The sequence below is a fragment of the Ceratotherium simum genome, chromosome 2 (assembly GCF_057802395.1).
Source record: "Ceratotherium simum simum isolate JZ-2026a chromosome 2, ASM5780239v1, whole genome shotgun sequence".
Classification (NCBI taxonomy): domain Eukaryota; kingdom Metazoa; phylum Chordata; class Mammalia; order Perissodactyla; family Rhinocerotidae; genus Ceratotherium; species Ceratotherium simum.
The window spans coordinates 18230852-18243979 of record NC_141901.1 but is presented as its reverse complement, the minus strand read 5'-3'; the positions used below and the strand labels follow the sequence as shown (position 1 = coordinate 18243979).

Sequence of the window (13128 nt, the reverse complement as noted above, 5' to 3'; positions counted from 1 at the left end):
CCTGACCAATTAACACGTGTCCAAGGGCCACGCTCAAAGCCAATACAACGCTGGGAGGGGTGGTGGACACAAGGAAGGACCGGCCAGTTTCAACACAGGAGGTGACACCTTGACCTCAGGCTCTCCTGCACTGGGGAGGGGAAAGAAAGGGCATTCTACGCAGAAAGGAGTTAAAGCAAAGACATGGAAGTGTTACAACAGCACTTGAAAGGTTGAGGTTTCTCTTATTTGAATTCCAAATCAGGTACTTAGCTTTTCTTTAGGCTTCTGCTAAATATTTCCCTTTCTTCAGCATACATTTGATTTTTATTTAGAATTTCATTCATTTATGTAGAGCAGGTATAATCATTCTAGGAGACTCAACACAAATATAAGGCAGTCTAGTTGATGACTCCTGTACCAGGAGCCTCTGATAGCTTACTTACTAGAAAGTTTCTTATTTTTCACTCCAACTATTAATACTCACTACATTTAAACTTGCTTAGTGTGAACAGGCAAAATTACCTGGCATTTACGATTGTCTCTTTTCTGTTTCTGTAAGCCATGAGCCTGGAGAGATTTGATCTTTCCTTGGGCTGTGTCCCTCACCTTGGGAAGAAGGTGCCACCTACTTTTCCACCTCGTGACTCTCCTGGGTGCCAGGGGTCTTTTTCAGGAATTCCATTTTGAGGTTAATGGAGTGGGGCTGGTGAGTTCAGATATATTTACGGGGCTAGAATGCTTATTTAAGGAGTAAATCTTTGGAGATATTTTGATTCACATTACGCTGATACCAACTGTTGAGAAACAGCTGACTCTGAAATAAAAGGAATAGGAGCCATTTAAAAAATCTCACTCATCACTCTGACACCGTCACTATAAAGGAGATATATTGCATCTGAATCAGATCTACAAATGGGTTAAGAGGAGGGTGCGTAAGAAAGCTAGTAACTAGTGCCCTCTAAAGCTCTGAGGAAGTCTAATGAGAAGAGTTAGGTTCTTCTTTACAGGTATTGTAGTTATAATGATTTATAAGATTGGGAAGGTGGCATGTCATCCACAGGGACTCAGGGCTATAAACAGAGCACGGAAGAGTAAATCAAAGTCTTCCTGCCGTCTCTGTAGTTCCAGAACTCTTCACCGGGCCTCAGGTTGCTCCAGCTGGGTCAGCCCCTGATGGGGGGGAAGTACAATTAGCTACTCCTGGCCTGCTGGTCCAGCACAGTACTCACTGTTTCTTTTTATACCATTATATTATTGAAAGTGTTTCTCATTGTCTGAAGAGACTACCTTTAGCCGAAGACATGTGCATATTTAAAAAGTGGAAAGACAACTTTTTACATACATCTGCTAATTTAGGAAGCTGAAATAATTTAAAAATAGGCCCCAGTAGTCATTAATCGAGTATTAAGACTACACCAGGGGGTCCGGTAAACTACAGCCTGCAGGCCCACGGCCTGTTTTGTAAATAGTTTTCTTGGAACCCAGCCACACTCATTTGTTTACAGATTGTCCCCGGCTGGTCTCCTGCTACAACAGCAGAGAAGTTGTAACAGAGAATGTATGGCCTCCAAAGCCTAACGTATTTACACTCTAGCTCTTTACAGAAAAAGTCTGCCAAGCTCTGGATTACACGAAATTATCCCAATCTGAGAGGGGTCAAAAAAAATTATATATATAAATATACACAAACATATACAGACACACATGCACATATACTGGATTGTTCTCAGGAAAATAAGTAACCCAAAGAAGGGAAAGAGCTTCACCTCATCTTTCAAAACATCTTATGTCCCCAGTACTACACTCAGGCCACACCAAATATAAAGGGTTACAAATATTCAGATTTTATTATAAATAAAATACTGTTTTTTTTTTTTAACATAAAAAATGCCAAGTGTTGCATTTTATTCACCACCCTTGAGAGCAAGACTGTAGAGATTAAGGCAAACAGCTCAAGTGAAGGCACATATAAAAGGGCCACAGTTGGAATTAAAGGAAAAATTCCAGGGAACAGCTGTATATGTTCCCTGTGACACCCAGCAATCTGCAGCAGCCACCCTGTCAATTTTATTACATAAAATACAGATAACTGGAACTATACAATAAAATAATGGCTATATTGCAGGAGTGTAATTAAGGTATCGTCTTATAAAGAACTTTTATTTTAAAAATAAAATTCTGTTTAAAAATACGCCACACAGATGGAGGAGAAAAGCAAAAAAACAAAAAAATTTCACTGTGGCCTAAGACTTACGGGAGTGAACCTGACTTATAGGCTAGATGGAAAACTACCTTGCAGTCTATCTTCAGTCCTTTTCCTGCAACCTTGACCACAATGTCTCTGTTAGGATGTGGCCACTTAACAAGAGGAACGAGCTAGGAAACATGGATGTGAAAACTTGGCAAGAAAGAGCCATGCCTCCTGTGACAGCAGAAGAGGCCTGAGAGACGCAAAGAGTGAAAGCTTAGAGGTATGCCAAGTCAAAACATTTGTACCCAACTCTGATACGCAAGGAGGAGATGGAAAGGGGAAGAACTAAGTTCCAAGACCTCTCCCACTCTACCTGCCTGTAGCCTATCCCTGATGCCCTACGAGTGCTCAGTAATTATGCCCTCCCTTATAAAACTGACCCAGCCAGCTCAAACAACTGCCAGAAAGGGCATTTCTAGCTCATTCCTGGCTAGAACCACATTGATACTGAAGATACCCTTCAGCAAAATGTCCTAATTTCACCCTTTCCTGTCAACCTGGCATTCCCGCTCTGGAGCAGGCATTAAGAACAACCACGTGCTGCAGTTCAGGAGCACCAGGAGCACGATGGAAGAGGGTTCGAGGTACCTCTTTATAGTAGCTGTGTGTGGAGGGAAGCAGGTTGATATTAATGTTAGAGAATGGACATGCTGCAAACACAAGGCAAAGAGCAAAGCAATGGGGAACAAGTACAATCTGAAGAATTGCAGATGAAAGGGAAGGAGGAACGCAGACACATCAAGCCAGTGAAGAGGAAAAATGGGAGTGAAGAAGTGAAAAGACAGTGCCATTCTAGAAAGAGGGCCAAGTATATTTACATAAATTCCTTACTCTATAATCATGATAAACAAAAAACATTCACACAAAAATATAAATTTGAAATAATTAATAGCACCAGTGTGTCAGATAATAGTTTCTTTTCCCCCGCTACGCAAAGTACAAAGTTGCATAGTGTTATAGGCTATATGTGAATCTTGAAGGCGGGTGGGGAGGAGGAGGGGTTGTGTGGCAGGGAATTCTCACACTGTGATCTTAAATGAAAACCACAGAGCTGAGGATCAAAAGTTGAGAAGCCCACTAGGAAACTCCACATAAGGGTCTTCCCTCAATACTTAGAGGGAAGGTTTAGAGTGGGTTTAAATCACAAAGTGCAGGAACTAGATGGTGCTGGCAGCTGTGTGAAATACTGAGTGCAAGTATTTGCCACCAGGATTTGGCAAACAATGTGTTTGAGGGATTCTAGAAGATGAGAACATCAGAAGAAAACTGAGGCAAAGGGTCAAAGGTTTCCTCTCTCTCCAATGGAAGAAGAATGGATATATGGGATCCTGACAATAGAGGTTGCATCTAAGATTTATTTCTTTGCTAGAAAAGACTAGGACAAGGAGGCTTGTTCTCCTTTTGTTTTGTTTGTCAAGATCTTAGGGACCGACTGTTCTCTGCAAGATAACAACACTAGTTCCAAAACTAACATACTAAAAAAGCTCTAAGAATTAGTTTGATTCTGAAAAAAACTTTAGTGGTTATCATATCCCTATTTCTTCTGAATAAATTCCATTTGCAGGAATATCAAAAGATGTCTACTGGCGAGTGCAAGCTGCCCATCCAGATTTAAATTATCAGCTGCCCAAAGATCTGAAAAAAGTTTATCTTCCTAGTCAATTATCATCATTTGAGAAAATGTTCAACCTACTTCTGCAGCCTCGTATTCTCCTGGAGACTGTCATAAATAATTGCATCCTTACCCGTGGATGGCTCAGTGTCCTATACTCAAAATAGCTAAAACTGATGATGGCTCTTGACATTCTAAATGACCAATACCTTTGGCACAGGATGTTTATTTCCTTTAGCTTAAAAGGAGGAGGGGCAGGAGATGTAGACGCATGTTCTTTATCTATAGACTAGATATACTGGCCATCACAGTGCTACTGTTAGTAGCCAAACTTTTCCTTCATAGAAACAAGAGTACTGAGACTGAGGAGGTTCTGTTGGTGTCACTGAGAAAGGGAGGGCTACTTGCTCAGCCCTGGCACACAACGGTTCCCACGAAGCGTTTATGCCACTGCACAGTGACGTAGGATGCCACGTCCTTATGCAACTCAGAAGGGAAAGTGTGGGTAAGGGAGCGCCATAAGTGGAAGAGAGACTTTATTAGATAAAACCCTTTGTTCCCGATTCACGTTGTTTAATTTGCTTCTTTTTAAACTTTGTGACTTTTCCTGGTTCAAAAAGACAGTGGTGGAGAGCAGCAGAGAAGTGGGGGTCTGAAATGTAATCTTTGTGTTAAGGCACTCTATGGCCTCACAATGGCTCCCCGGTCGGGGGGGTGCTGCCTTCCAGCCCTGAAGGAAGACGCTAGGGCTTTTCAATGGACGGGGTGTTGAAGCAGCCAGATGGTAAGGTCTTCCTGATGTCTTCCAGGTTGCGAATGTCCTTCGTGATCTCCTCAATCTCTCTGTTATAGTCCATGATGGCAGCCTCCTGTTTCTTTGCTTCGTTCTCCAGGTCAGACACTTTCCTGTCTAGATCACTGACTTTCATTTCCTCTTTGGCTTTGTTCAGGGTGCCTTCGATCTCATTTAGCTTATTCAGGTCCACTGTGTCCAGCTGGCCTGCAGAGTCAGAAAGGACACAGAAGAGAACAGACGCATTCAGTAAGAATGATAACATCACTCCACAAGTACCTCCAATAGCCTTTCTATAAACAAAGGCTAGCAGCTGCCACTATGAAAAGGCAGCCTGCAAATGTGACTTGCAGATTGTTCATATTGTACAAAGGCATAAACAATGCAAACCAAGTACAAACACTTGACCTAACCCAGCGGGGATGGGTCAGAGCATATAATGAATAATGGGCTGGATGTTTTTTTGGGAGAAAATGGTGTTTGTGAAATGTTTTCTAAATACACAGCTACCATGTTTTAGACCTTAAGCCTCACTCGTAGTTTTGAAGGTCATCTGGTAACATTTAATATCTTTTTCATGTCTATATATGTATCTGTGAGTCATTTTAGTACCATGTAATGAACATAAAAATCTGTAAGCTAGAATCTTAAACTGGCAACTTTTAGATTCCAGGGGAGCTGGGTTGGTTCTGGGAGTCATGTCCTGCTCTCAGGAGTTAGACACTATTAGTTGCCCTCCTGGAAAACGGCCAGGGTTGAAATGCTGAAACAATTTCAGCAAAGCTTCACTTTAAAATTAGCAAGAAGAGGTTCTTTTGAAAAGAAGTCCTTCCATAATAAACGAAAGCAGACAGCTGCACCACGGTCAGCACTGTACTGCATACGGTACTTGACCAAATGCCTACAAGACGGTTCTACATCAGTGATGCTCAGGGGTCACGGAATCTGCCCAAGTCTGCACCACTTATAGGCAACCAAGCAAGACTGCAACCCACGTCTGACTAACTTCAAAATCCAGCTCTTTCCGCCACAAAAAGCTACCTCTTCTAGCTTTCATTTTAAAATTCATCTGCTGGGACATAATTTATCATTCTTGACATTTGAGACAGATAAAAAATATACTCCCCACCCCCTGCTAAAAAACGCCAAAAATTGAAACAGACACCAAACTCTCAAGGCCAGCAAATTAGACTAGAATGCCTGCTACAAGCTGTACTGGCTGGAGCATGACCACTTTATACTGGAGGCTCGTGACAAAAGTACATCTGTCCAATAATGAAGCCTGCTCCCTAACAAAATGGATTAAAAGAGCATTTCAATATGCTTACATTTCCTTGAAAATGCAAGCTTTTTCTCTCTTATGGCATACAAACTGTCACCTCATCAGATTATCCTTTAATTAGCAAACGAAGAGAATTCCAGGCAGTGAAGTCATGACCAGTTTAAAGTGCTCTTGTATTCTATCATTGAAATCCTTCATTTTAAATCCTTTAAAGACACTCTGCCAGCAGGATGAGCTAAGATTAATCACTGTTCAACTGTATCATAAACCTCGACCATAAATGGGCCACTAGCTGGCAGCATATCTTCAAAATTTTATAAGTCCTTGGACCAAGGTCAGATTCCAAGACTTAGGCCAGATGCCATGGAAGGATCTAGTAAGTATTTGTTTACTAAAGTTATGATTCAGTTCATACAATATTCACACGATAATATCTGCTTTTGAGTCAACTATATCAGATCCCAAGAACAGGACAGAGAATTCAGAGACTGCCTAAAATGACTCTATGGCTACTTACCCAGCTGCTCTAAGAGGTCATTAATAAGGTTGAGGAGGCTGGTAGCTGAGTTTTTGGCCTTTCTGGCATTGATCTCGGCTTCCTGAGCAGCCTGGGAAGCCTGTATGAGTAAAAAGGATAAATGATACAAATAGTCCTGACAGTACGTTTTCATCTTCTTGAAAAATTTTTTCCCCAATGAGCCAACAAATCTAATTTTCAGATGCCTTCCTCTTTCCTAACTCATGAAACTACATTCTCTCACTGTACTTTTTTTTTTTTTTTGGTTTTGGTCATATCTTTACGTTGAGGATGTCACTATTTTTAAATCATATTACAGTCATGTATAGGCAGTCAGTATGCCTGCACTGACTATATTTGTATTTCAAAGATCAGTATTATCTCCTTTTCTTACTCAAGAATACATGGAAGTATATTCATAATAAAATCCATCAAGCAGAAACAAGTTATTTTTTAAGGATGAGTATAAAAACCACATTTTAGAACCAAAACTTGTCCTTCAGGACACTCAGAGATTTGATTATTAGAAATGTCCTATTCTCAGAAAATTTTCATAATCCAATGACATTCTTCTATAATAACTCCCTATCCCCTCACAGCCACACTCACACACACACACACACACGCACACACACACACAAATTGGGGTAATACAATTTACATTTAAAAAATCAACCAAAGGTAAATATATTTGGGAAAATCCCATGAAACCTGAACAAATACATTGTACATGAGTCACAGGAAACAGCAATGGAAGAGGAAGTGTCTAAATATCAGAAAACAGATGCTTTCACAAATAAATCTAGTCAGGATATAAATGAGTGGCTTTGAGCTCCCTAACACATAACTGTTTTTCCTAGTTTTTGGGTCAAGACAATGCAAAATTTTTAGACAGAAACAAGGTGAAAAATTTAAAAAAGAAAAAGAAAGCAAGAGAAAAAAATCTTCACAAATAAATGATTAATCTCAGTTCAAATCACAGCCATTCTTATTCAGACTTCACGAAGTCTTCTGCAAATGTACCAGGAGCAGGGTGAAGGATTTAATTAAGGCCTGCCAAGAGCAATACTATTGCCTTCAACCTGTTGTCTCCAGCCTCCTCTTCCAGGAACAACCATAAGCCTTCACTCTTTTGGTTAAAAAAAAAATATATGGAACAGACTCAAACAATATTGGCCCAATGCTGTCCTTTCAGGATTGATATAAATATAAATGGGATAGTACATGGAGGGTGCTTTGTGCTCCGTAGAAGTTATTCACCAAAACAAACAAAAGATGAAGCTTCTTTCCAGCCTGTGAATTGAATCCATACCCTTTTTTGAAGCCCATAAAGAATATATCCTTTTCCTTCTTTCAATAGGCTCTAAATCTAATGTTTCTAAAACCATATTAAAAATGAAATCCAGGGACCCTCGGCACATATGTGAAATACATATTTTTACTATATGGGGATTTCTACTTGAGCCACACCTCGCGACAGAAGATAAGGACAATCCCAAAAAAACCCCCCAAAAAGCACAATGAAGTAAGGTATTTGCACAGGGAGGCCTCCTGTCATTACTTCCCTTGAGTCTTCTTTACCCAGATTAACAGGCTTAGTATTTCTCCTCTCTATCCTAAGGTGAAAATGATCCACACTGAAGGGCCTGTTTTTTTTTGTTTTTTGTTTTTGTGAGGAGATCAGCCCTGTGCTAACATCTGCCAATCCTCCTCTTTTTTTGCTGAGGAAGATTGGCCCTGGGCTAACCTCCGTGCCCATCTTCCTCCACTTTATATGGGACGCCACCACAGCATGGCTTGCCAAGCAGTGTGTCGGTGTGCGCCCGGGATCTGAACCGGCAAACCCCGGGCCACCGCAGCAGAGATGCGCACTTAACTGCTTGCGCCACTGGGCCGGCCCCAGAAGGGCCTGTTTTTTAGCAGAGGTGGAAGAAGGGTCCCTCCCTTGCACTGAAAGTGCACAATTAAACGAGTTCATGTCTGTCATTACTGTGATTGTAATCAAACTAAACTGGAAGGGAATATTTCCATTGTGACTCCACCAAAGTCTTTCAAAAACAATATACAGCATAAAACAGAAAAACGGACCCTAGTTCTTTGTTGGGCCATGCATTCTCAAGTCAATTTTGTTACGAACGGTGTTATGTATACACATCATCACAAAAGGAAGATTAAATTGGATGTAAGTTTGGTATGTTTTGTCATCCTCAAAAGTATCCTTTTACACTAGAAACTGGTCTTTGCCTCCAGGGAGCAAGTGCTTGCTGGGAGAACAACAGTTGGAAAGAAATTAATTTTTCATTGTATTCCTTTTTGATTTTATAACATCTATTGGTTACCCATTCAAAAATATAAATACACACTTTTAAATGTCCTAAAACCTCAAATGTGTAAAACAATGTTTTCCTTTTTTTTTTTTGTGAGGAAGATCAGCCCTGTGCTAACATCTGCCAATTCTCCTCTTTTTTTTTGTTTTGTGCTGAGGAAGACTGGCCCTGGGCTAACATCCGTGCCCATCTTCCTCCACTTTATATGGGACGCCACCAGAGCATGGCTTGCCAAGCGGTGCGTCGGCGAGCGCCCAGGATCTGAACTGGTGAACCCCGGGCCGGCGGAGCAGAGTGTGCGCACTTAACCGCTTGCGCCACCGGGCCAGCCCCAACAATGTTTTGCTTTTAACTGAGAGTAGCTTTGGAACAGAACAGTTGTGCAACAACCTGGCAGAAGATCCAAATTCTTTGTCTTCTATGTAAGCTACTAACCCAATTCTTGACCAGAAAACGCAATGAAAAACAGAAGATGAAATATGAATGAAATACGAAAGAGACTCTTCTCAACAAGTTGGGGACCTTTATGATTAAACACCCTTCACTTCCTGCCCATGAGCAAACAAGCCAAAATCACTTACCATCCCTGCCATCATCATATCCTGGTCAGCATCATCTTGTTTTTTCTTCAGCTCCTTTTCTGCCTCCTGTAGTTGTTTCATCATATTGTTCACCTCATTATCTAGGTCTGTAACTTCTGCAAAAGTCCTTTCAGCTTCTGCCTTGGTGCTGGTAGCATTCTAGGCAAAAAACAATTACCAATGAAAAAAAAAAACTGTGCTTTTTCTAAAGTATGCTCCCACTCCTTTTAAAATCTCTAAAATGGCTCAAAAATACAACCCAGAAAGAACAAGGGAATAATTTATACTGTATGTTGACTTACATTATCATTTATTTGGTAAACGATAATGTAAGTCATTACTCCAAATAACAGTAATGAAAAAAAAAAACATTACCACCTAACATAATAGCATTTTACATTTTATAAAGTACTTTCATTTGTATCCTCTTATTTAATCCTTAAAACTTCCTATTCTATTATTGCCATTTTTAGCTGAGGTCACACAGCTAGCAAATGATAAACATTTAAATGGTGTACACTTTCCACCACATCATATTGATTAGACTCTTTCACTTGGATAATTTTTAAATTCAAAGCTAGCCTTGTTCTACTTGGCAGCTCGTCATAATGTACAAAAAGACCATAACCCTGAAATGTATTTTATAAAATATAATTAATCCAAAAACCAACTGTTCTAAAGAAACTAAAAAATGTGTGTGATTCTCAAACACATAATTTTATTTTTTTATTATTATTTTTTAATAATTTTATTTATTTTTTTATTTTTTCCCCCAAAGTCCCAGTAGATAGTTGTATATCATAGCTGGACATCCTTCTATTTGCTGTATGTGGGACACGGCCTCAGCATGGCCAGAGAAGCGGTGCGTCGGTATGCACCCGGGATCTGAACCTGGGCCGCCAGCAGCGGAGCATGCGCACTTAAGCGCTGAGCCACGGGGCTGGCCCTCAAACACATAATTTTAGAATCACTCCAATCTCTCCTTTAAATAAAGCAAAGAGATTGACCTTTAAGTAGGAAAAAGCCAGCTTGCAGAAATTATTAAGCTGAGTAGAAAGAATCCTAGCAGAGGTAGCTATAGAAATTCTAAGTAGGTGGGGCTTAGATACACAAATATGCTTGAAAGAGGAGCCTGAAAGTTGTACTGACTTGGCGTTCTATGTAAGATTGAAAAAAATGTCAACTGTCCATATCAAAGAAATTGTTTATTTAGGAAGAGTCTGATTTTTTCGTGTGGGAGGGGGCTGGCTCTATGGGTCCCTGAAGCCATCCCCATCCTCACGACCCAGACCCTGCCACTGAGACATAGCAGAAATTTTAGAGTCAAGGACCCTTTCAACAATTCTCCCTCCTCAATCAACGTGGTTACCTATTCTAATGCCTAGTGAAAAAAAATAAATGACAAGGATGGTTTAAGATAATTTTACTGGAGTCAAGGAAAACATCTGCGAGGGCTTTTGGGGGTCTGGAAAGAAACTGGAAAATGACTAGAGAAATTATGAGCAAAGACTTCATTTCAGAGAAGAGGAAAGCACATACCTTTTGGACAGCACTGGCGATCCTCTCTGCCTCGTGGGCCTTGTTCTTAGCCTCGGTGGCATCCGCGGCAGCATTGCCCAGCGCCAGCTGTGCCTCTCTTGTCTTTTCGTTGGCTTCAATTATGGTCTGGTTGATGGCAGGAATCCTTCGCAGTGCCTCCTCGGCAGCAGTCTTGTTATCGTTCACTCGCCTATCAAAATCTAAAACAAGTTCAAGGAATGCATTTGAACTAAACTCTCAGCAAGCCAAAAGGGAACCTTTCAGGCAGCTGCAACTGGATTTTGTTTTATGAACAATGAAAGTCAGTGGAGAAAAATGAAAAACAGCATGACTGAAATCTTAGAAGAACAAAGCACACAGCTCTACCTGGAAGATTCAGACGAATGAACACTGGTTTCCAGGAAGCAAATTCTTACTTGGAAAGTTTATTTTCACAGAGAGCACTGAGTCTGCCATCATCACCTCAACCACCATTAAAAGCTGCAGTTTATTTAGTGTTTACTATGTGTTAGGTGCTGAGTGAAGAGCTCTCTGTGCCTGTGCTGCAGGCATTGTATCAGTTTTATATGTGAGAAAATTGAGGATTGAGGAGGTAGATAATTTCCCCAAGGATTCACAGTGAGAGATGGATCAGAGATTCCAATGTAATCCCACTGACACAGAGTCCATACATTCAACCATTGTCCTGTAAGGCTTCCATATTTACAGAAGCTATGGCAGTTTTATCAGAGGCGAGCCCTGACTACATAGTGCAGTGAGCACACTTCTTTTTTATCTCAGGTGAGGAAAGAAACACAAAGATTGAGATGCAATTGGCAGAGAAAATTAAAGATAATCTCCATTGACCAACATAAGTAAGCTAAATAGGCATATCTTGGGTACAGGAGTTATCCTAACATAAGAAAATTTACTTTTTTTTTGGTTTTCATACTGAGGTATGATGACCTCAGGGGTAAAATGACAGGAGCTCTGGGATTCTTCTTTGAAACACTTTAGCATAAAAAAAGTAGGGTGAGTGTTGGGGATGAAGTAAGTATAGTAAAAATCATAACTATTGAATCTCCATGATAGGCATATGGGATTTATTATACCATAATCTTTCACATTGTGTATGTTCAGAGAGTCTCATGGTAAAAATTTTTTAAAAAATTAAAAAAGAAAAGGAAATCACCCTAATGGAGGAAGCATACAAATTTATCCTGTTATGTGACCCTTTCATACCTTTCAGGTTGTTGAGAATGTCATTGGCTTCTTGTAAGGTATTTCGTCCCTTTGTAGCAGCTTCTTCCGCCAGAGCCTTGGCAGCATCAGCTCGGGCTAGGAGCTGGTCGGCAGTCTGCAAATACATGGCAGATCAGAGGACAAACCCTCCAGGGTAAATCCTTTCTCTCTCCTAACAGACCGGGCACCTCCGAGCGACCCCGCTGAGACTTGCCAGATCCAGCAGGTCGGGCCTGGGCATCCCGCATAAGGCCCTCCTCTGAATGCTCTGTGGTTTGCTGCCTCTGCAACTGTGGCAACATTACAGACACAGCTTCCACTTGGACAGATTCAAATTTCGCCTTAAGAAACAAAGCAACCTACAAATGAAACCAACCTGCTGTTCCGTCTTTCCCTTCTCCAGAAGGTTCTTTACTTCAAGTTCCTTCCCTCTCATGTCCTCTCTGAGATCCTCATAATCTTTCAACTTCTGGTCAATCAGACGGTCCAGATCTTCAGCCTCCTTCTTTATTTTATTTGCCTCATTCTGAGAAAAGCAAGTAAGATCATCAAATTTGACACAAAACAAACTGATGAAAAAGTAAGCTTAATAACTCTCTAATACTTAAGATTCAATAGATATTTTTAAAAGAACAGCACAGGTCAAGATTTTATGGACCTCTTTTAAAAACTGAGGTACACTTTACACACAGTGAAATGCATAGTGCTTAGCTTGACGAGTTTTGACAAATATACTTACCTGTGTAATCAACACCCCAATCAAGATACAGAATATTTCCACCCCAGGAAATTTCCTTGTGTGTCTTTCCAGTCAAATTCCACACCCTTCTTTCCAACAATACAGCTGCCACTGGTCTGGCTTTTATCATCATATTTATTTATTTATTTATTTATTTTCCCCCCAAAGTCCCAGTAGATAGTTGTATGTCATAGCTGCACATCCTTCTAGTTGCTGTATGTGGGACGCGGCCTCAGCATGGCCGGAGAAGCGGTGCGTCGGTGCGCGCCCGGGATCGAACCCGG

At 40.7% G+C, this 13128-nt stretch overlaps 1 protein-coding gene across 1 annotated transcript in view; it reads right to left on the bottom strand.

Annotated features, from left to right (window-relative positions):
* Nucleotides 1-1803: 1803 nt before the first annotated feature.
* The window catches only part of LAMC1 (laminin subunit gamma 1), a 127066-nt gene continuing 115741 nt past the window's right edge, over nucleotides 1804-13128 (bottom strand). Inside the window, exons 23-28 of the mRNA XM_004424949.3 lie at nucleotides 12482-12631; nucleotides 12106-12220; nucleotides 10885-11084; nucleotides 9346-9504; nucleotides 6438-6537; nucleotides 1804-4845 (exon numbers count right to left, since the gene is read on the bottom strand). Coding sequence (XP_004425006.1) covers nucleotides 4589-4845; nucleotides 6438-6537; nucleotides 9346-9504; nucleotides 10885-11084; nucleotides 12106-12220; nucleotides 12482-12631 — 981 coding nt within the window. The 3' untranslated portion in view covers nucleotides 1804-4588. The remainder of the gene's footprint in view (nucleotides 4846-6437; nucleotides 6538-9345; nucleotides 9505-10884; nucleotides 11085-12105; nucleotides 12221-12481; nucleotides 12632-13128) is intronic.